We start from the raw sequence: 22,556 nt of genomic DNA, 5'->3' as shown, positions 1-22,556 counted from the left end.
CGCGTCCTTAGCACCTCTTGTTTTGACAGGCACGGTTGGCTGTCAGCGAGTTTGACAGCCGATGCTCAATTTTGCCGGCGTCGGTTCTCAAACCCGCTGACAGCCATGGGCTCGGAAACCGGATGCTGGCAAAATTGAGCGTCCGGTTTTCAAGCTGCGGCCGATTTAAACTTTTTTTTTTTACTTTGGGACCTCCTACTAAATATCGCCATGATATTATGTCAGAGGGTGCATAGAAAAGCAGTTTTTACTGCTTTTCTGTGCACTTTCCCGGCGCCGGCAGAAATTAGCGCCTACCTTTGGGTAGGCGCTAATTTCTGAAAGTAAAATGTGCGGCTTGGCTGCACATTTTACTTTCTGAATCGCGCGGGAATACCTAATAGGGCCATCAATATGCATTTGCATGTTGTGGGCGCTGTTAGTTTCGTGGGGGTTGGACGCGCGTTTGACTCCCTTACTGAATAAGGGGTAAAGCTAGCGCATTGAAAATGCGCGTCCAAATGCGGGTTAACAGTGCGCTCCACCGGAGCTCACTGTACTGTATCGGCCTGTAAGGGTTTACCCAGACCTTAATGGTAACAGACTGGCTGTTAGTTCCACAAGCAAACACAACGCAGGAGCACAAGCAGCACGTGACGCTATGGATGAAGTGGGAGGGTAGGGAACAGTCAGGGAATAGGTAGATGCTTTCGTGGCTGCAAATAAATATGTTGCTGGTTACAGTGGAGAAATGTTGGCTTAATATAAGAGCAAAGGCAGAGATGGATCACACCAAGGGCAAGATCCTAGATATCAAGAACACCATCCTTACGATGGGGAGTTCCTCGGGGAGGCACTGGCAGAGTGGGGCAATCTCTGAGATGCAGAACAGGGCAAACAGTAACATGGTAACTTAGTAGATGACAGCAGGAAAAGACCACCTGCCCATCCAGTCTGCCTGGTTATTTTGTTCACACATCAAGGACATGCAGTGCATAATGTTTGCTCGCAAGTGGTCACACATTCCTGTTGCGAGTGACCACATGCAAGCTTTCTCCCTATTTAGGATCATCTTTTTGACTTCCTCCTACGTATGCCTCCATCTTGCTTAGCGCACACAAATCTCTGTGTAATTCCCTCCAGAGCACAGTTTCCCCAGTCCTGGGTCTACATCATAAGGCCTATGACATGAAACTTAAGGATCTAAATATATGTATGAGTGATTCCCAAACCTATCCTTCGGAACCTCTAGCTTTTTTTCATGATATTCACAATGAATTGCATGAGATAAATTTTGCATGCATCGAAGAAGCGTTTTTCAATCCTCTCTTGGAGGCACACCTAACCAGTTGGGTTTTCATCATATTCATAATGAATATGCATAAAATAGATTTGCAAACATTGGAGACCAGGCTATGCAAATCTATCGTATGCATCTTTAGTATGAATATCCTGAAAACCCAACCTACTAGGTGTTCTTCCAGGAGGGTTGGAAAACACTGCATTGGCAACCTAGTATGTGTAGATTTAGCTCTGTGGCTATCTTGAAAACATGACCGGCTGTGGGGCTCCTTGGAGGTAGGTTTGGGAACTACTGATGGATACACTGAGTGGGATATCTCAAATGTATAAATAATGTACATGAAGGCAGCTCTAGAATAAGAGGTCATGCTATGAGGGGTAAGCGCATGAGTAACGTTAGAAAAGATTTCTTGTGGGTCAGTTCGGTCCTCGGTTTGATTCCCCAATCGTCCTTCTGCACCTTGGGTTGGCTCAGGATGATGCTGCTCTGAGGAGGGGGAATCGGTTAAGGCTGGTTTTAGGGCCTGTGATACAGAATTCCAGAAGGAGCCCAGGTCCATGGCTCCCAGCCTGGGGACCATTGCTGTTAAAATAAGGGAAAAATCGCTGGGTAATTGGCAATTCAACTGGAATCCTAGCACTGGTTCCATTTGAGCTGGGACAGAAACATTCTTAATGGAGGTTGCCTCTAGGTGCAAACAGTCACAGAATTCCAGGAAGCTGGGGATAAGCACAGAGGATCCTTAGCTGTGAGGCCTGTGGCATTGTAACAGGAAGTAAACTGGGCAGACCCAATGGGTCTTTTGGTTCTTATCAGCCATCAGTTTCTATGTTTGTGTGTTTTTCTGACATGTGCTGCCAAAATGCCAATATGATCCTCTTCTGTATTGGAGTGAAGCCCTGAGCTCCCAGTTTTATCTCTGTGCCTCCAGCTGCTTTACATTCTGCATTCAGAACTGGAATACTTGCCGTAATACCTGTTTAACGCATTGAAGGCAGTATTACCCAAGATGGAAGGCACAGCAGCACTAACCCTGCTGAAGCACTCACTGTTTATCTTCTGATTTTACATTGGTTTTCACTCCTTGCTCCCAGCTTTGCTAAAGCCCATTGGAAATTTCCTCTTTATCCAGGCAAGCCAGTCCACACCAGTGGGTTGTGCGCTCCAGATGGAGACAGAGAACAAAGACTCGCTGACGTCACCTTTGTATAGCTCTGCTCTGGCACAGGCCAGCCAGTTTTTCTTCATCTCCAGATGATGGACATGCATCCGTGCTTGTGGATCTTGGCCTGCCTGGATTGAACAGGCTGGTTTGAGTGTCTGAGAGCCAATAGCAGGAGACAAGCAAAAAATAAACAAGGACAGGAGTGAGGTGAAGGCTGTGGCCCTAATCCTCCTCTGAGCAGCAGAAGAGATCTGGTAGGGTAAGGAGGCCTTGGGCTCAGCCCTGCTGCATAGTCCTTTTCTCTGTCTGGTCCTGCTTTCTTCCCTCTACTCTTTCCCTGCCTTTCAGGTCTATCCTGTAAAGTGCGGCCGCGTTTACCCTGCTCCTAAGCCACTTGTTACTCACTTTCCGGCCGCGTTATCCCTCCCTGCGATCCCGAATCCACTTTAACCTACTTCTACCGCGTCCTAAAATCCCCGGTCGACCCCTTCCGCACGCGGCATGGATATTGCATGCAAACGAGCGAATTAGCTATTCTCTAGCATCCCGTAACCCGCGCCCCGACTATCGCTAACTTTCCCTGCCGTTTTGTCGCGCGTTTAACCTGCAAACTTACCGCCTACCCTGACCCTGCGGTAGAGGCAAGGGTAAGGGTAGGTGGCAAGCTTTCCCCCAGCCCCCGCTCACCTGCCCCGGCCGCGATCATGGGTGCTGGTCACCTGGGCAGCCCCAGTCCTCTCCCCTGCTCCCGAAGCCAAAAAAAAAAAAAAGCGAAAAAAACGTTGCAGCCCCCCTCCGCACATCGGAGGGGGGCTGCAACGTTTTTTTCAAAAGCGGCGAAGTGACTTACTTCTTGCTTTTGGTTTTTTCGCCGCTGTCAGTGTCTCCCCCTCCTCCCGGAGCAGGGCGCGAAAAGCAGCCTTGCTCCGGGAGGAGGGGGAGACACTGACAGCAAAAAAAAAAGTGAAAAAACCAAAGGTGGACCCAGACCTGACTTACTTTTGCAGCCGTCCGGCTCCGTTGCTCCCCCGTCCGTCCGGCCATCTGTAGAAGATATCGTTGCTCCAGTGTTGCCAGGTTTTCATGAAAGAACAAGCACTTTTTTCCAAAAAACAAGCCCAAAACACGTGAGATTGAAACTTTTTATTTTTTATAGCATTTAACGCCCTCGCATACTCATTTCCCTCTCCCCACCCCCCCTCCGAGCACATCTCTGGCCCTCACACACTCATTCCCCTCCGAGCACCTCTCTGGCCCTCACACACTCATTCCCCTCTCCCCACCCCCCTCAGAGCACATCTCTGGCCCCCACACTCTCATTCCCCTCTCCCCACCCCCCTCTGAGCACATCTCTGGCCCCCACACTCTCATTCCCCCCTCCCTAACCCCTCCAAGCACATATCTGGCCCCACACACACTGATTCCCCCCTCCGAGCACATCTCTGGCCCCTGCACTCTCATTTCCCCCTCCCACCATACTAATTCCTTCCCTCCTGATACCTGGCTGTAGCTGCAGACTCGGGATTCCTTTGCTGTTGCGCTCCAATGCTGTGCTGCTGGCCTTCCTGTTCCGCCCACGTGCGATGCTGTGCTGGCTGGGTCTGCCCACAAAATGTGCTCCTGTTGTGTGCATCAACAAGGCTTGCAGCTCCTGCTCTGATTGGCTTACTGCTGCAATATAGGGATAGGGTGCGCCTGCTATGGACAGGCTTCATCGCAGCAGCAGCAGCCAATCACTGTGACACCAGAGCACAAGTCCCACCCAACAAGCCCAAAAAATGTGACTGGCAGAAAAAAATAGTCCAATTAAAAGCAACCCGCGAATCGGAAAAAAAACCGCGAATGACTACAAAAAGAAGCCCAATCTCGCGGTAAATAAGCGAGGTTGGCAACACTGCGTTGCTCCCCTACCTCCCGGGGAAAGATGGCTGCCAGCACGGGGACGTGACGTCACGTCTCGAGCAGCCAATTGAATGCACAGGGGCCGCTTCCCCCCCCCCCCCCCCGTGCTGGCAGCCATCTTCCCGGGGAGGCAGTGGGCTAAAGGAGGAGGTTACCTTTAGCCCACTGCAGGTGCAGGCGCCCTTATTCTATTTATTTGTGTGGAAGATTTCCCACTGACTACGCATCGCTGCCCCTCGCCTCGGAGGGAGCCAGGAGGCCGCAATTAAAGGAGAGAACTGGCTCCGGCCAAGAAACTGCCCTGGCTTGCAGAGCCGGAGATTACAATTTAACTACAAAATATCATTCCTTGGCGATTGTTTTCCTTCCATTCCTCTCACTCCCCTTTTTCTAAGGCTCAGTGAGGCCTTGCCCTTTACCCCCGACCCCCCCCCCCCCCCGATCAGAAAGATCATTGGGCGCCCTTGCCCCTCTCCTCGGTGGGGTGCATGCTGGCAGCAGGGCGGTCGCTGGAGCCCTCAGGGCCCATTGGCTGAGGCCCGGCCCGCTGCCTTCCCAATTGGATGAGGATTCTCCAATCCCCTCACCCTGAGCAGGGGGCCCGCGTGAATAAAGGGGAACAAACACCTCCATTCGTAATAAGATCCGTGGGCTGGCGCCTCTGACCGCCAGGTCACCCATCTGGACCCTTTTGGAACCTGCTGCCTTTGCTGCATTGGGGGAAAAGTGGAAGGTGGAGGCTGCTACTGCCACACACACCCGATTCCGGTATTTTATTTTATTTTTTTAAGAAAAATAACCACTGGGTGTTAGCATTGCACCCTCCCCCCTCCCCCCCCCCCCCCAACACGCACACACACACGCACAGACGGTGGCGGAACAGAGATCAGGGAAATATGTTCATCAGCCTAAGAAAGTGGAGGAAGGCAAGAAAAGCTTACAGCCAGGATGAGGTGTGATAGGGTTGGCAGCAGGGATGCATTCTTGGCAACGTAGAGGGGGGATAACTGGGCCGCTTGGATGTTTGTTTGTTTTTTTGTGCTGACACGTACTATGTTGCTGTTTCGGTGCAATGTCTGCACGGGGCTCTGATACATTATTATAATATTCATATATATATATATATATATATATATATATATATATATATATATATATATATATATATATATATATATATATATATATATTTTTTTTTTTACTAATTCAATACATAAATGTGGGTGCACGCAGACCGTGTCGCACACTTTACCTGCACTGCACCACGAAGCTCCTCCCACCCCGGCGCCGCAAACCTTCTCTCCCGTCACGGGAGAGAAGGTGACACCCCCCCCATCTTACGTCACGTAAGATGGGGGGGGGTGTCACCGCCCCCGCTTTTCCCTTTAGCCAATCAGCGGCCGGAATGGGGAGCCTGGCCAATGGAATGCACAGGGGCCGCTTTCCCCGTGCTGGCAGCCATCTTTCCCCGGGAGGCAGGGGAGCAACGATAGCTTCTTCCATGGCCGGACGGCTGCAAAAGTAGGTCGGGTCCGGTCGGGTCAGGGTTACCTTTGGTTTTTTCGCTTTTTTTTTTTTTGCTTCGCCGCTGTCGGGTCCGATCGGATGCAAAAGTAAAGTTGCTTCGCCGCTGTCAACTTACTTTTGAGAGAGATGACAGCGGCGAAGCAACTTAGGGCCTCATTTTCTAAAGTATCGCAGGCCTGCGATACTTTAGAAAATCGCGCTAACGGGGGGACGGTCCGGCATAGAAGGTGTAGTTATTGGGAGCGAAAAGGGCCTTACCTTTTCGCTTGGCGCGCTGTCCTCGCGGAGTCGACCCCGGTGACGCTGCCGACTCCTCCTCTTCCGGGGCCGACTCCGCCCCGGATTTCAGTAGCGCAGACCTGCGCTACTTTCGCTAGCTATCGCAGGCTTGCGCTATAACAGCGCAAGCCTGCGATAGCTTTGGAAAATGAGGCCCTTACTCCGATCGGACCCGACTTCCTGGTATCTGTCATTTCAAATGACAGATACCAGCGCGGCCGTGAAGCCTTAGGCCCGCGCACCCAGGATACTGTATAGGCGCTCTATCCAGTAAAATGGGTTGCGCGGGCCTAAGGCTTCACGGACGCGGTTTACATTTGCATACAATTAGTGTTCAGGATCGAGCGGTAGGTGAGCTGCACTGTGCGTGCGGCAACCGCGGGTGCCGTAGGCACTAACGCAGCTCTTCCTACCGCTCGGTACTGGATAGACCTGTATGAGAGAGAGAGAACGTGTGATATAGCAGCGCAGAAAGAAGCTTCACATCTGCTCAGTGTGCCACATGAGCGTCCTTAGTCCCAGGAGGTCCCAAAGTGTGTGGAGACCCAGGGGGGATGTCTCTACAGGGGAGTTTGTTCCTGCAGGGACCTCAGAGACCACCACTGTGCAGGCTGATTGTGGTGTCTCCTACCAGAGTGGCTGAGGAGACTTCCCTGTCCCCTTTCCTGCCAATCCCCTCAGGCGTGGGCTCCGAGAAGGTTTTGCCTACCTCGGGGATAGATCTTTCTGCCATTTCATGGGTGGAAATTTTTAAGGGTCTCCAGACCTTCTGTCAGGAGCAAGGAGGTCCCTGGGAAGAGGCTAGAGGTCGCTCACGTCAGCAGTCTCCCTCCTTTGGACCTAGAAAGCATTTCAGGAAGTCCTTGCAGGAGGAAAAAGAGGAGGCAGCAGACTGAGGGAGAAGGAGATGAGGGCAGGGATCCTTCAGGAGACTCTGATGCGGAGTCGGGATCCTTATGACGGTGGCAACCCATTATTAGAAGAGGGGGAGATAGAACTATGCTGAGCTTTTACTCAGGGTCAAGATGTCCGGTTTAATTTTACATACTTTGAAAGCCCTTGGGGCTGAGGAGCTCTTGCCAGCAGTAGCCAAAGATCCAAAGCAGAACCCTGTAATGATCAGCTTGTGCAAGGCATTCTAGTTTTTTCCTCTGCAAGAGACTGCAGGAGCTGATAGATTTGGAATGGAGCTTACCTGAGGCTAATTTTAAAGGAGGTCAGTGGGATTGTATCCTATGGATCCTAAAGCGAGAGAGCAACTCCGCTTTCCTAAGGTGGATTCATTAGTCTGTGCTGTGACGAAGTGGGCCCTCATTCTGGTGGAAGTAGGTACAGCTTTAAAAGATGCTCAAGATCGGAAGATTGAGGCTATTTTGAAGCAAGCATTTGAAGCAATGGCCATGAATCTCCAAATCTCCGCTTGCTGTTCTGTGGTGACCAGGGCCGGGTTATACAGTTAACCCAGGAAGCTCTGGGAGAGAATGGCCCATACCTGGAGTCGGGAGCTCCCTTCCTGGCAGATGGTGGCTATGATTTGGCGCCCATGGCAGCTCGAGAGGTGACTTTGGTGATTGCAGCCCGAAGGCTCCTGGTGTTACAGAACAGGTCTGCTGATACTATTTCAAAATCGGACCTTATAAAGTTACTTTTTAAGGGATGCTTGTTTGGGGAGGAGTTAGAAAAGATGGCAGATTAATGGGAAGAGTCAAAATTTCCTCAGTTACCGGAGGTTAAAAAGTCAACTCCCCAGTTTTCTCAAGCCAAGGGGTGATTTTGGAGCCTCGATATTTTTTGCTCCTCCAGAGGTTCGAGTAGTCGGAGGTCTCAGACATTTGAGAGATCTCAGTCCTTTCAGCCAAGGAAGCCAGGCAAAGATGGCGGCTCCAGCTCAGGAACCCTGCTTTCCTCCCAATGGGGTCCATCCTCAGGTGCTGGAGATAAGCGGTTGCCTGTCTGTTTTATCAGAGGTGGACCCACATCACTTCCAACGAGTGGGTTTTGGAAATGGTGCGCGACGGATACATTTTGGAACTTATCCATCCTCTCTGATGCTTTTATGGTTTCCCCTGCCGTAGAAAAGAAGTCGGCGGTCCTGTGCATGCTGCACTGGTTGCTTGCCCTAAAAGCAATAGTTCCAGTTCCAAAGGATCAGGAGGGCACAGGGCGCTATGATTTCATGATTCTTAAGAAAGCGGGTTGGTTTTGACTATTCTGGATCTCAAGAGGATCAATCAGGTCCTCCGGGTTACCATTTTCGCATGGAAACATTTTGATCAGTGATCATGGTGGTGAAGAAGGGAGAATTTTTCACTTCTGTGAACTATCGGAAGCTTCCCTTCATATTCCAATTCGCAAGCAGCATCAGCGATATCTGTGCTTTGCAGTGTTAGGTCAGCACTATCAGTTCCAAGCGTTGCCCTTCAGTTTGGCAACAGCCCTCAAAAAGGAGGGCATCATGGTTTATTTATTTAAAGGCTTTTATATACCGGAGTTCATGCACTTGTGCATACCACTTCGGTTTACACAGAACAAGGAACAGAAAATTACATCAAACAGATTGAACAATTAAACAAATATACAATTACATCCAACAATTGGGTATAAATAACATGGTATAAATAACATGGTTTGTACTTGGATGATTGACTAATCAGAACCAAGTCATTGGAAGAAAGCTGAGTGGTGATCGCCAGGGTAGTTCAGTTATTGCAGCACCTGGGATGGATAGTGAAGGTAGCCAAGAGCAACCTGCAGCCATCTCAGGTCCTGGAGTATCTGGGCATCCGATTTGACACCGTGCTAGGCAAGGTGTTTCTCCCAGAGTCTCACATTCAGAAGATCTGGGGTCAGTTCCGGGCGTTACGTGCAGCGGTCAGCCTGGTCGAATCTGCAGATGTTGGGATCCGTGGCCATGACAATACCTTGGGCACATGCTCATATGTGTCCCCTGCAGTGGTCTCTCCTTTCTCAATGGAATCCTCAGTCTCAAGAGTAAAGTGTGATGCTGGCCTTGCCGCTGGAAGTGAGGCGGAAGCTTCTCTGGTAGTTGAGAAGGGAGCATCAATTAAGCTCTGGAATTTGTTGCCAGAGGATGTGGTTAGTGCAGTTAGTGTAGCTGGGGTCAAAAAAGGATTGGATAAGTTCTTGGAGGAGAAGTCCATTAACGGCTATTTATCAAGTTTACTTAGGGAATAGCCACTGCTATTAATTGCATCAGTAGCATGGGTTCTTCTTAGTGTTTGGGTAATTGCCAGGTTCTTGTGGCCTGGTTTGGCCTCTGTTGGAAACGGGATGCTGGGCTTGATGGACCCTTGGTCTGACCCAGCATTTCAATTTCTTATGTTCTTGTGTATGGATTTGAAGACTCCCAATTGGTTGGTCACCACGGATGTGAGTCTCCAGGGCTGGGGAGCAAACTGTCAGGGGTTGGAGGCGCAAGGGCACTGAACTCCCTGAAAAGGAGTTTGAGGACCAGTTAGATGGTGGTGAAATTTGTAGGACAACGGAACTGCGGTGGCATATGTAAATCACCAAGGAGGAACTCAGTCGACAAGTCTCTCTAGAAATGGATGTCCTTCTGCCATGGCGGAACTTCATTTACAGGCACTGTCAGCCTCCCTTCTAGCAGGAGTAGAAGATATGCAGGCAGATTATCTCAGTCGTCATGACTTGGAACTGGGAGAATGGGAACTGACTTCCAAAGTGTTTCTCTTATCGTGGATTGCTGGTGATGTGCCTTCCTGGATGTAATGGTGACGTGCAAGAATGCAAACGTGGATAGAGTTTACAGTTAGACAAGTAATGTTCAAGCCCTTGGATGTCCTAGTCCAGGCATAGCTGCAAGAGAAGTTACTCTGTTTCCGCTGTGGCCCATGTTTGGCTGTTTGTTGCACAAGATAAGCACCACGCTTGGATGTTATGCTTTGGTGGCCCTGGATTGGCCGTTCAGGCTGTGGTACGCAGATCTGCGATATCTTGTGATAAGGGACCCTTGGCAATTCCCTGTTCTTGGGGGGGGTTGCTATGGCAGGGACCAATTTTTCATGACCATCCAAATCAGGTTTGTCTTGTGGTTTGGCCCTTGAGAGGTCTAGGCTCTTAAAGGGAGGTTACTCGGGCAGTGGTGGAAATGCTTTTGAGAGCATGCAAGTTTTCCACCTCCTTAGCATATATTTGCGTTTGGCAGGTGTTTGAGCATTGGTGTCAGAATCGCACTTCTTTACCTGCTTCGGTGCCGGTTCTCTTAATCTTGGAATTTTTACAAGAAGATCTGAACACATCTGCAAGCCTTGTCGTGCAGAGATCCTTTTTTATCATCGCTCCGGATAAGATGCAGATTTGGATGGTATCTGCCTTTCTTCCAAAGGTGGTTTCGGAGTTCCACTTAAAACCAGTCGATTTTTAGCATCCTTGAATAAGGATGTGGATGTTTAGAAATACAGGAAATTGTGGCCGTTGGACATGCAGCTGCACTTATTGCGTTATCTGGAGGTTACAGAGGAGTTTCTGAAATTGGATAGACTTTTTTTGTTCTTCACTGGAGTTGGAGTGAAGAAGAGGGAGGCAGCTTCCCGGGGCATAGTGGTTCGTTGGATTAAGGAAGCAGTGACAGCAGCCTAAGTGGATTTCAGGAAGCCTCTTCCAAGTCACGTTGGAGCGCATGCGACCCGAGCTCAGGCGGTTTCCTGGGCAGAATCGCATTTGCGGTGACGTGTTCTTCTTTGCACACGTTTGCCAGGTATTAGCGACTGGATGTGGCAGCGCGGGAGGATTCTGCTTTTCCTAGGACAGTGCTGCTTGGGCCTCAGGCAGCCTCTTGCCGTTTGGGGGAGTAACTTAGGTACATCCCACTGGTGTGGACTGGCTTGCCTGGATGGAGAAGAGGAAGGTGAAATTACTTCTTACCTGATGATTTCCTTTCCTTGAAGTAAGGTGAGCCAGTCCACCTTCCTGCCCGAGGCGGCCGACTTTCTTCTGAGTTGCTAGATCCTTGTCCAGAAAGGAATGAGGTTCCAGGATCTTTCACGCATTGGGTGAGAGAGTCCCATTCTTCTTCTGAGATACTTTGATTGTTAGCGGAGCTGAGCCAGTGTTTTCATTTTTATTTAAAAAAAAAAAAAAATTAAAAATGCACAAGGTTACGTTGAATATTTTTTATTAAAATGTATTAATCGCCTTTCATAAAAGGTAGGATGCGATATTATTGTTAATGATTAGTGTAGCGGTTCTCAACCGGTGCCTCGCGCCACACCTGTGTGTTGCTGCTCCAACTGCCCCAGCGAAATGGGAACTCTTCCTCCATCCGTGCTTAAAATGCTGACGGCCCGGCCAGATTGTGGCAACAGAGCTGGAGTCGGCGGCTGCAGCATGGTCTCGTCTTCCTGCCCCCCAGCGGCCCGCAAGAAGAGACCATGCTAGATACAGTGCATGCAGCATCGGCCCGGAGCACAGTCGTCCCCCTGTGGCCATGAGGGCTGGAAGAGGAAGGAGGCTGCTGCTAGTTTGTTTATTTATTTCGGTGCTTTTATATACCGAGGTTTAGCAGTTAGCCTTCACCCCAGTTTACAGTAGAACAACTTAATACATCGAAACCAGGACATGGAACATCGAGTGGTAGAGAATACATTGAACTGGTAACAGAGAAACATAGAACAAAACTTAAATGCTTGAACAGGGTCACGGCGTGTTTAACTTAAACTTTGCATTGCAGGAAAGCACTGGGAAATGGGTTCACAGAGAACAAAAGTACAAAGTACAGAACTCTAGTGTAGCTTATTGAGTTCATCTAGGAAGGGAAGTTCTGGTGGAGGGGTAATGACATTTAGCCCACGCCATATCTGAAAGTTTGGCTAAATAACCAGGTTTTCAGTTCTTTTTTGAAGGATTTGCAGTCGAATATCGATCTTAGGTATTGAGGTAAGGTGTTCCATAAGATTGGGCCTGCAATTGAGAAGGCTCTGTTTCTTGTACTCGTGAGTTTCGCTGTTGGGAGTGATGGTATGTCGAGTTTGGTGGTGGGGGGGAGAGAGAGAGTGTGACTGAGTGAGTGAGAGCACGTATGCAAGGGTGTGATTGAGAGGTTATATAAGTGAGAGAGGAGAGAGCTGCAAGCAACCCCCCTTCCTCCTCCTCATTCACAACAATCTCAGGCACCTGGAAATTGAACGTTTCCAGATGTGGAGAGCAGAGCATTTTTTTTATCCTTATTTTTAATTATTTATTTATTTATTTATTTATTTATTTAACAGTTTTTTATACCGACCTTCATAGTAGATAACCATATCGGATCGGTTTACATTTTAACAAGGGAAAAACTAAGGTAACAATTCGGGTTAATGATAGATAACAATGGAGAAGGAATAAGTCAAAGTTACAATCAACAAGGAATGGAAATAACTTGGAGGCTTAAAAGACAAGCTGGAAGGAAAATAAAGGCAGGTAGAATAAATATAACGTGATACGAATAAATTAACGGGTTAGAGCATATGCTTTAACCTGGAGGTGCCAGTGTCCATTGTTCGGGAGGAAGTGTATCCAAAGACCTTGTATTGGCTTTGTGTCTGCTGTTTTGAAATATTTTATTGATGTCGAAATTTTGTTTTTAATTATTGGATATTCCATTCATCCGTGTTTTGAAATAATCTGTTCTTTGTTAGTTTGGTTTTACTGCTGATTTTATATTTCTTGATTTGTTTTATAAGGATGGGTGATGCTTCTTTTTTCCTTTGTTGCACTGCATACAGAGACTCTGACTTGTTGCAGTTTCCAATTCAGTTTTTGTCTGCATGCTTCTTGTTATGCGTTTTGGTCTCTTTATTCTATGTTAGGTGAGGGTCAGCACATGTGATTCAGGTGAGGTTTTCTGCTGGGGTTAGTTTCTGTGTAGGGCTCTATAGCAGCCTGACTTGGTCAGTTTTCCTAATAGGAGATGTATTGGTGTCTTAAGGCCTGGTGTAATATTTTCAGTGTTGCCTTTTCTTAGGTAAGGTGTTCACTGTTTGAGTACTGGAAATTTGGTGTGGGATGTTTACTATTTATGCAATTTCTGTTCAGACAGAATATGTATCTTTCCCTTGTGTCATTCTTAACAATAAAAGTAATACGGGGTCGTCTTTTTTTTTTTTTTTTTTTTATTTCCGCTGTAGATTGTAATGAGCAGTGTGTCACACATGTGAGACTTGTCAGTCAGGTGTGCACAATGGGGAAAAAGGTTGAGAACCACTGGTTTAGTGGTTAGTGTCCTCTGTTTGCTTTTGGAGAAATGCTGGTGCCTGAGCAGAGCTATGAGGTTGGTGTCAGCGAGTCTTTGTTCTCTGTCTCCATCTACTGGTCGGAGTGCACAACCCCACTGGTGTGGACGAGGTAAGAAGTAATTTCACCACTGGTCCTTGATGCAGTTTTGATAAGAGCCATTTAATGAAAATCCCAAACCAAAATGTACAAAACTAAGCAGCTGTACAATACATTGGAGCCAATACAAAACAGAAAGTAGGACCCTCTGTGGATAGGTTGGGCTGTCTGTTTGCTTCCTGTCGCACAATGACTTGAGGTAACATTTGTATTACCTTGAATCAGTTTCCGGCGAGCAGCCATTCTTTTTGCCCGTGGCAAGGAGTGGGATTCAGCAATGCTTCTTATTCGTTCCTCAGGCCTTGCTTCCTGTGCTGGACTCTCATGAGCAGCTAAGATGCCTCCCAAGTTCAAACGCCACCTGAACGACGACGACGTCACTGGTTCGGTGAAGAGCGAGAGGGTGAGTCCGCTGCTGCCGCTTTTTGTCATGGCTGTTTTGGCCATGTCTTCCTGGTTGGTACCTTGCTTTATCATGAAAACCTAAATGTATGTTAAGTCTTTGCCAGATAGTGGGGATGGGAGAAGTGGTCAGGAATCTCTGAGCATTGTGGGTAGGTGACCAGAAATGGGAGCATGCTGGACAGCAGCTTTAATGATACGGCTTCTAAGATGTTGATACTTGTGATCTGTCCCCAAGTCTCTGCAGGAGCTCTGGGCTCTGACCTTCTCTTTCTCTTGACCTTGCACTCTGTAACTTGCTGATCTTCATCAATGCTTATTGAAGTTGTCACTGTTGATTGGAAGCAAGTACATGTTAGATTTTGGCTCGCCATATGTATTTAGTTGGTTCCTGATCCTGCTTATTATTCTTTGGATCAGGGCAGGACTGATGTTTATAAGCGAACCTGTACAGTCTTTTTTTTGGTCAGGGCGGTCACCCAGGATACTGTGCAAAAAGGGCGTGCTGACAGCCTGGGATCACCACCAGCCTCGCTCTCTGTGGCGTGTGTGTGTGTGTGTGTGGCTGAGCAGGGTTGCTTAAGCAGCCATGCATGCTGCACCGTAGGCTATGTAGATCCAAACTTGGTACTGACGGGAGATCAGGAGGAACTGGGGTACCCATGCCAACACTGTCACTGTTCCTTCCTGTAAGTGACAGCCCCAGGAGCATGTTTAAAACATGGCACTTCCTGTATGCTGATCTTGTGCATCGTGAGATGAGCGTACAGGAAGTGCCACCTGTGAGTGTTTAACGTGCTTGTAGCACCAGCACAGACAGATGAATGATGGTAAAAGCTCTGCCATTAAACAGGTATTCTGCCTGGGGAGGAGGCAAGAGGAACAGGCAGATGCAGTGGTAGCAGCAGGGCAAGGGGGAGAAAGAGAGAGGCAGGGGGCAAATGCTGTGATAGTGTGGGGGGTTAATATGGCAGAGAATCCTAGGGATGGGGTTTGAGGCAGGGGAGTGGATGCTGGGGATGGAGGGCTAAGAGGCAGGAGCAGATTGTAGGGGAGAAGTAAGAGACAGGAGATAGGTTGTTGGGTGGGGGTGGAGGATAGGGAGGATGAACCCCACTCCCGCTGCTCTCTTGTAGAGAGAGAGCTTGCATGCACTCCTGCCCCTTCTAATCCATGCCAACTACTGGGGGCACCATCAAGTATTTTCGCCCAGGGTGCCATTTTCCCCTGGAGCCAGCCCTGACCAGAACGCATGTTTTACAGCTGTAGTCTCTGCTTTGGGGAAGATACAGTGCAAATCCCTGGTCATGGCAATGGGTGTGAACAGCAGTAGACGCTAGCACTGCATTCTCTCAGGCCGATACAATAAAGCCGCACAGAAACCCAGTGCTCAGCCTTTCCTAAAGCGTTCCCAGCCACCTCCCCTGGGCATGCGACAGAACATTTAAATGAGGGGTCGTACTGAAAAGGAGGTGCTAGGAACAAATGTGTGCCAGGCAGTAGCCAGAATGATGGCTACTGCCTGGAGTCAATACCCTTATTAAATAAACATACACAGGCTTACTGTGACTCCAACATCACTCTAAGCTTCAACAGCAAGAGGAAATGTGGAAAAAAGGATTTGCACTCACAAAGAGGGGAGTAGCTGGCTTGTTATGGCGGTTACTACCCCAAATCAAAAAAGCCTGATACTTCACTTTCAATGCATATACAGCATAGTTCTCTGCTTCAACGGCAGGGGAGAAGAAAAACAACCAATAAGGGCTGTATAACATAGTCTGGGTAAAACAAATAAGCATGGGTGTAGCTTGCTTATTGCGGCGGTTACTACCCCTAACTAATCAAGCTAGATATTTCACTTGGTTGCAGCTCCATCACTGCTCTCTACATTAATGGTGGGGGTGGAAGGGAAATAGAACCAAGAGCTAAGAGAAACAGATAAGTATGAGAGAAAAAGTGTGTGAAGCTTGCTGGGCAGACTGGATGGGCCATTTGGTCTTCTTCTGCCGTCATTTCTATGTTTCTATGTGCAGCGGGCGCCCAGGAGAGGTGGCTGTCAGGGGTTAGGAAAACGCTGGTTAATTGAGCTTCCCTTTTCCTAACCTGACCGCTGGCGCACTTGATTATTTTTTTTTTAAACCTTTTGGTACCTCTGACTTAATATCGTCGTGATACTAAGCCTCATCACCATGCATGTATTGTATCGGCCTGTTTGTTAGCATTTATACCATAAAATGAATAAAGCAGGAAGACATTATAGTATGAGGGTAATAAACATCATAAATACTAAAAGGTAAAATGAAATAGCTACAGAAATGTTAAGTCCACATTTAAGAAAAAAAGAGGAAAAGAAACCACTGTAAGGAAAATGGGCAAGCCAAAAAGTGGTGGGTTCAGAAAATCCTAAACTCCTCTTAACTCAGCCATAATCCTAACACGATTATTCTTATCCAAAAGAAAGGGATTCGGATGAAGAGGATCAGAAAAACCAAGCTGACTCCCTTGATAGGGAACGACTTCCAAATCCCCCGCTCTTCATCATGGGAAGGTGGTAAACCTTAGAGAGGGCATTAACACTTCCCAGAGGTATTTTTAAGCAGTTCTTGCACAGATAGCTGTCTCTAATAATGGGAAAGGTCGGCAGCTGCAGGTTCCTTGCTCTCCGCGTATTTTCAGTTCACTTCAAATTATTGTAGATACTCAAATTATCTTTTATTTAGGCAACAGGGGAAGTTTGCAGAATAGCAGCATGACCTCCTCCTATAGAAAATAGTCTTCCCCATTGCCAAGCTTTTTATCTTCCTTAGTCAGTTTAGATTCTTTTCCTTTTCAAAAATCACAAAACCATAAAATGGACTCCAAGCGAGCGTTCTCAGTTTGAGAAACCACCTTCCAAATATCTAAGAGAAAGATGGTGGGGGTCGGTAACCCATTCCCTTCCTAACATTGTTTGCTTGCTTGACTGTCGGAGGTTAATAGCCCAAAGAGAAGGGATGCCAGATCGCTTCCAAGACCAGGAGACTCTGGCAGCAGAGAAGAATGTCTTCAATCTGAGAAAGTAGTGCGAGGGTTTCTGCGACTGTCTCTGCAAGATTTGCAAGTCGTGCCTTCATTCCAATGTCCTCTGGACATGGAGGAAGAGCTGTGGACAGCAGCGCACATTTCCTGGGAGAGTGAAGTCAGCTTTGAGCTTCTTTGCTCTGTCTCCATCTGCTGACAGAGGGACTTGGCCTCACCTGTCTGGACTGACCGGGCATGGACGACAAGTAATGATCAAAGAACAGCGACCAGAAGAAGGAGAGAGAGGTAAAGGACACGTGAGAAGGGTAGAAGAGAGCTGAGAAAAAACAGCATGACCCAATGGAGGGCAAGAAAGGTGGCACGGGCCAGAGGGGCACTGGGAGAAATGACAGAGCACAGAAGGAGCTAGCAGACAGGATGAAGTAGAGAGGAAGAACGAGACGGGGCAGGATCAAATCCCTGTACATGTAAAAGCAGTAGCCTGCAGGACCGGTAAACGCGCAGGCAGACCTGGCCGCTATAGCCATGGCCAGTTTCATAAAATTCAGTGGCAGCTGGTGATGAGGGGGCCGAGAGAGGGTTGGTGACATCTGAGAGTCTAGAACGATGGTGCTAGAACCTTGCAAGTTAGTCCTGGAGGAGGGAGCAACAGACTCGGGTAACTGAACCAGCCAGGGGCTTCCTGGAGTTGGACATTTTGCCTGTTCCTCTAGCTGTAAATCCCCCCCCCCCCCCCCCCAGACCTGGGAAGGACTGATAAAGAAACAGGGAATGTCATAATCCTTCTGTATCGCACCTTGAATACGGTCTTCAGTTCTGGTTGTCACATCTAAAAAAAGATATAGTTGCACTGGAGAAAGTATAGAGAAGGGCAAACATTATTCAATTATGCTTTTTCCACCTAGTTTTCAATTAGCTTTATTTAGCGAACGCTTTGTACCTTCTTCGCTATAACTCCCTAATCTCTATTCTCTGTATTTATACAATTTTTCTACCAACTTTGTTATTTCTCAAATTGTTATACAAGTGTTATATTTAACAACCTAGTTTTCTACTAGCTGTGTTTATCAATCTCCTTGTTCTTTAATTTTTGACAATTGTAAAGCTCTGCTGCTAAGTTATGTTAACTGGAAATCGATGTGATGTTTTTCTAATTGAATGTCTGTATACAAAACTGCGTAAATAAATAAAATAAACCAGGAGGAAAGGCTAAAGAGGTTAGGGCTATTCAGCTTGGAGGAGATGGCTAAGGGGGGATATGATAGAGGTCGTTGAGATCATGAGGTCTAGAAAGGGTAAATGTGAATCGGTTGTTTTACTCTTTCAGATAAAGACTAGGGGGCACTCCATGAAGTTAGCATGTGGCACATTTAAAACAAATCCGAGAAAATTCTTTTTCACTCAACGCACAATTAAGCTCTGAAATTTGTTGCCAGAAGATGTGGTTAGAGCAGTTAGCTTAGCTGGGTTTAAAAAAGGTTTGGACAAGTTCCTCAAAGTCCATAAACTATTAGTCAAGCTGACTTAAGGAATAGCCACTGTTTATTACTGGCATTAGTAACATGAGATCTATTTAATGTTTGGGTATTTGCCAGGTACTTGTATCAGCCACTGTTAGAAACAGGATAGAGATTGATGGACCTTCTGACTGACGACATCTTATGGCAACTTCCTATGTTCCTTAAATCTGTTTCTCCTAACTGTTGCTGTTCCCACACCTCCAGCAGTAGCAGTGCTTGAGAGAGACTAGTTAGGGATATTCAGGATACACTCCTGCCACATCACCATTAATATATCAGAAGATGCATTACGCTGTTCCCTGTACGTACCTGGATCAGTCCAGACAGTGGGTTATGTCCCCAATCCAGCAGATGGAGTCAGCACAAGCTTTGAGGGGGCGTCACCATAAATACTACTACCCCCTCTGCAGGAGTTCAGTATCTTCTGACTCCAGCAGATGCGAGTAGGGGAATCAGGCTTCCCCTCCTTTTCCTTTTTCTTCACTTTCTTGCTTGATTATGGCTTGTTGTTGTCTTTTTCTGTGGATCAAGTTTGTATCAAGTTTGTATTAAGTTTAAAAAAAAAAAAAAAAAAAAAAAAGGCAGAGTTCTTTCAACTTCTGGGGAGTGGCTTATCTTCCTTGTCTCTTCTCTGCGGCCTTGCTGTTTATTTCTCGTTGCAGCCCAGGGGTAAGTTTGTTTTTCCTTTGTAGTTTTTTCCTTCACAGCTCAGCCCCCGGTGCCTGTGAAAGCCGGTGGAGCCGGCCTCTTCGCTCTTTACTCCCTCACCCGCGGCCATTTTACAGCTCCTCATGGGCTGCTGAGCCATTTAGGGAAAGATGTCTGGGGCGGGTCGTGTGGCCGGGAAGGCCCCCCCGCGGCACCCTCCTCTATTTTCGGACAGTGGGCAGTGCGGGCCGACCGGGCCCCCCCGCAGCGGCGCCTTTGTGCGCGTGGCCCCCCCCGTGGCTTTTTCTTTTCTCCTGCAGCGATCCCGATGCCGCGGCCGTCCCGCTGTGCGGCCTGCGGAGACCCGGGGTCCCGGATTTCCCGGGAGGGCATCTGTGCACGATGCCTTCCTGGGGGGGGAAGGTACCTCACAGTCCCTGACTGATTTCTCTTTTTTGCCCGGGCGGCGCGGGCCGGCCACTCCGCCATTTTTGGCGGGAACGGCGGCCATTTTACATTCTGAGCGCCCTGAGGCGCAGGCCACGAGGGGGAACGGATCCCTGGAGGCCACGAGGGAGAACGGATCCCTGGAGGACTCTACCAGCGGGGGTGTTCCCCCGATTTTGGTGCAGGAACCAAGCACCCAGAGCCAGGGAGCAGGAACCCACGCCGCCCCCGAAGCGCACCCAAGCAGGCCGGGGTTCTCTCCGGAGTTTATCCTGCTCATGTATACCGCTTATCTGCAGGGGCTGGAAGCACCTGTGGGACCCCTCCCTCCTAAGATCCCTCGGATGTCGCCCTCGACGCCGGCCCCCCCCGACCCTCCGGGAGTGGGGGCCTCCCGCCTTCCTACCCGGGTCCGATCCACGCCCGCGGCAGTGGGGGCGGTGCCAGACCCAGCGGGACATGGACTTGACCTCCCGGACGGGGGACAAGGGGACGGCACGCAGGAGGGGGATGATCCGCGTACCCTACGCCTCTTCCAGAGGGAAGAGCTGGACGACCTCATCCCGCAGATCATCCAAGAATTAGATTTGGACCCGCCACCAAACCCGCCTGCCCCAGTAGCTCCCGCTGTCGTCACTTCTTCAAGGAAGGGAGATCCTGTCCTGGCGGCACTCCGGCCGAGGGCTCGGGCTTTTCCCCTTTCATGACTCGTTTTTACAACTTCTCACCAGGGAATGGGACACCCCGGAGGCCTCCCTGAAGAGCAGCCGGGCTATGGAAAAGCTGTACCCGCTCCCCGAAGATTTTCTGGACCTCATCAAGGTCCCAAAGGTGGACTCCGCAGTGTCGGCGGTCACGAAGAGGACGACTATCCCAGTGACGGGAGGTGCGGCGTTGCGGGACACACAGGATCGTAAGTTGGAAGTTTTCCTTAAGCGGGTTTTCGAGGTCTCCGCTCTGGGTATGCGGGCGGTGATGTGCAGTTCGCTTGCCCAGCGGGCTAGTCTCCTTTGGGTGCAACAACTCCTCACGTCTCAGAACCTGCCGTCCGATGAGGCTGCCCAGGCAGATCGGCTAGAAGCCGCCTGTGGCGTATGGGGCGGACGCCTCGTACGACCTTTTTCGGGTCCTCGCAAGATCCATGGTTTCGGTAGTGGCAGCATGACGACTACTGTGGCTACGCAATTGGGCGGCTGATACGTCCTCTAAGTCGAGTCTGGGCTCTCTTCCCTTCAGGGGCAAGTTCCTCTTCGGGGAGGATTTGGACCAGATCATCAAGTCCCTGGGGGAGAACGCTGTTCATCGGCTGCCGGAGGATAGGTTTCGACCATCCAGAGCATTTTCTTCTTCTCGGACCAGAGCCAGAGCGCAACGGCGCTACAGGAGATACAGACAGGCGGGCTCCCGGTCATCCGCCCCCAGGTCTCAGCCCTGGTCGCGCTCCTTTCGCAGGCGTCGGCCCGCACGCACTACTCCCGGAACCGGGAACCCCTATACCAAGTCTTCACAATGATGCCAGTCTCGCCCACTCCCCTGTCCCCAGGATTGGGGACCGACTAACGTATTTCTACGTGGAGTGGGCACGGATCACCTCGGACCAGTGGGTCCTGGATACCATAAAACACGGCTATGCATTGAAATTTGTCCGCCCCCCGCAGGGAAGGTTCATCTTTTCCCCCTGTGGCTCGGACCTCAAGAGAGGAGCGGTGCAGCTGACTCTGGACAGACTCCGGGAGATAGGCGCTATTGCGCCCGTGCCCTTCAGAGAGGTGGGCTCGGGCCACTATTCCATCTATTTCGTCGTACCAAAGAAGGACTGTTCCTTCCGGCCTATCCTAGACCTCAAGGAAGTCAACAAATCCCTTCGAGTCGTTCGGTTCCGCATGGAAACGCTCCGGTCAGTGATTGCAGCGGTGCATCGGGGGGAGTTCCTCGCCTCCCTGGACTTAACGGAGGCCTACCTGCACATTCCCATCCGCCCGGACCACCACAGTTTCCTTCGTTTCAAAATTCTGGACCAGCATTTTCAGTTCACGGCTCTCCCGTTCGGATTGGCGACGGCGCCGCGCACCTTCACCAAGATCATGGTAGTCGTGGCGGCAGCTCTCCGGAAGGAGGGCATCCTGGTTCATCCTTATCTGGACGATTGGCTCCTCCGGGCGAAGTCATTCGATCATGGACGCTCAGCGGTGACTCGAGTAGTACGGTTTCTACATTCCCTGGGATGGGTAGTGAACTTCTCCAAGAGCTCCCTCATGCCCTCGCAACGCTTGGGTTTTTTTTGGGGGCGACCTTCGACACCCTACTGGGCAAAGTTTTTCTGCGCCAGGACAAAGCTCAATCCTTGTGGGATCACACACGACGGTTCTCTGCGTTACCAGAGCCCACCTCCTGGGACTACCTGCAACTCCTGGGAGTGATGGGGTCCACCATCGACCTTGTACCTTGGGCTTTCGCGCACCTCAGGACCTTACAGTAGGCGCTCCTCTCCCGTTGGAAACCAGTATCGCAGGACTACCAGATGATTCTCCCGCTCCCGCAGAATGCCAGGGTCAGTCTGGGCTGGTGGTTGGATCCGCCGAACCTGGCCCGTGGCGTGTCCCTCGATCTGCCAAATTGGGTGGTGGTGACCACCGATGCCAGTCTAGCAGGCTGGGGTGCAGTCTGCGATCGAAGCGCCACGCAGGGGACGTGGTCCACGGTGGAGGCGAAGTGGTCAATCAACCATTTGGAAACCAGAGCGGTCCGGCTAGCTCTGTGACATTTCCTCCCGCTTCTTCGGAACCGGGAAGTCAGAATCCTATCGGACAACGCTACCACCGTGGCCTACATCAACCGACAAGGAGGCACGTGCAGCCCGCAGGTCGCGCTCGAGGCGGCACTGCTGATGCAATGGGCGGAGCGTCATCTCGTCCGGCTAGCAGCCTCGCACATCGCCGGTGTGGACAACGTCCAGGCGGACTTCCTCAGTCGTCAACTGCTGGACCCCGGAGAGTGGTCTCTCTCCGACAAA

The 22,556-nt window shown here is 49.7% G+C and overlaps 1 protein-coding gene and 1 long non-coding RNA gene across 3 annotated transcripts in view; one reads left to right on the top strand and one right to left on the bottom strand.

Moving 5' to 3' along the window:
* Nucleotides 1-450: 450 nt before the first annotated feature.
* LOC115099995 lies at nucleotides 451-4,008 on the bottom strand. Its single transcript, XR_003858941.1, has 3 exons — nucleotides 3,948-4,008; nucleotides 3,447-3,545; nucleotides 451-2,575 (listed from the first exon to the last, which is right to left on the bottom strand). It is a non-coding gene; the product is annotated as an uncharacterized LOC115099995 (long non-coding RNA).
* Nucleotides 4,009-4,964: 956 nt separating this feature from the next.
* Nucleotides 4,965-22,556, top strand: part of VAMP4 (vesicle associated membrane protein 4) — a 53,236-nt gene continuing 35,644 nt past the window's right edge. The window contains exons 1-2 of one of the 2 annotated variants that reach the window (XM_029618116.1): nucleotides 4,965-5,117; nucleotides 13,805-13,908. In XM_029618116.1, the coding sequence (XP_029473976.1) occupies nucleotides 13,843-13,908 (66 nt within the window). In that variant the 5' untranslated portion in view covers nucleotides 4,965-5,117; nucleotides 13,805-13,842. Of the gene's footprint in view, nucleotides 5,118-5,719; nucleotides 5,871-13,804; nucleotides 13,909-22,556 lie in introns of those variants that run through there. The other variant, XM_029618117.1, reaches the window with a different exon arrangement.

The sequence above is a fragment of the Rhinatrema bivittatum genome, chromosome 10, assembly GCF_901001135.1.
Source record: "Rhinatrema bivittatum chromosome 10, aRhiBiv1.1, whole genome shotgun sequence".
Classification (NCBI taxonomy): Eukaryota; Metazoa; Chordata; class Amphibia; order Gymnophiona; family Rhinatrematidae; genus Rhinatrema; species Rhinatrema bivittatum.
The sequence above is the reverse complement of the archived record's forward strand: the minus strand, read 5'-3'. Positions and strand labels throughout refer to the sequence as shown.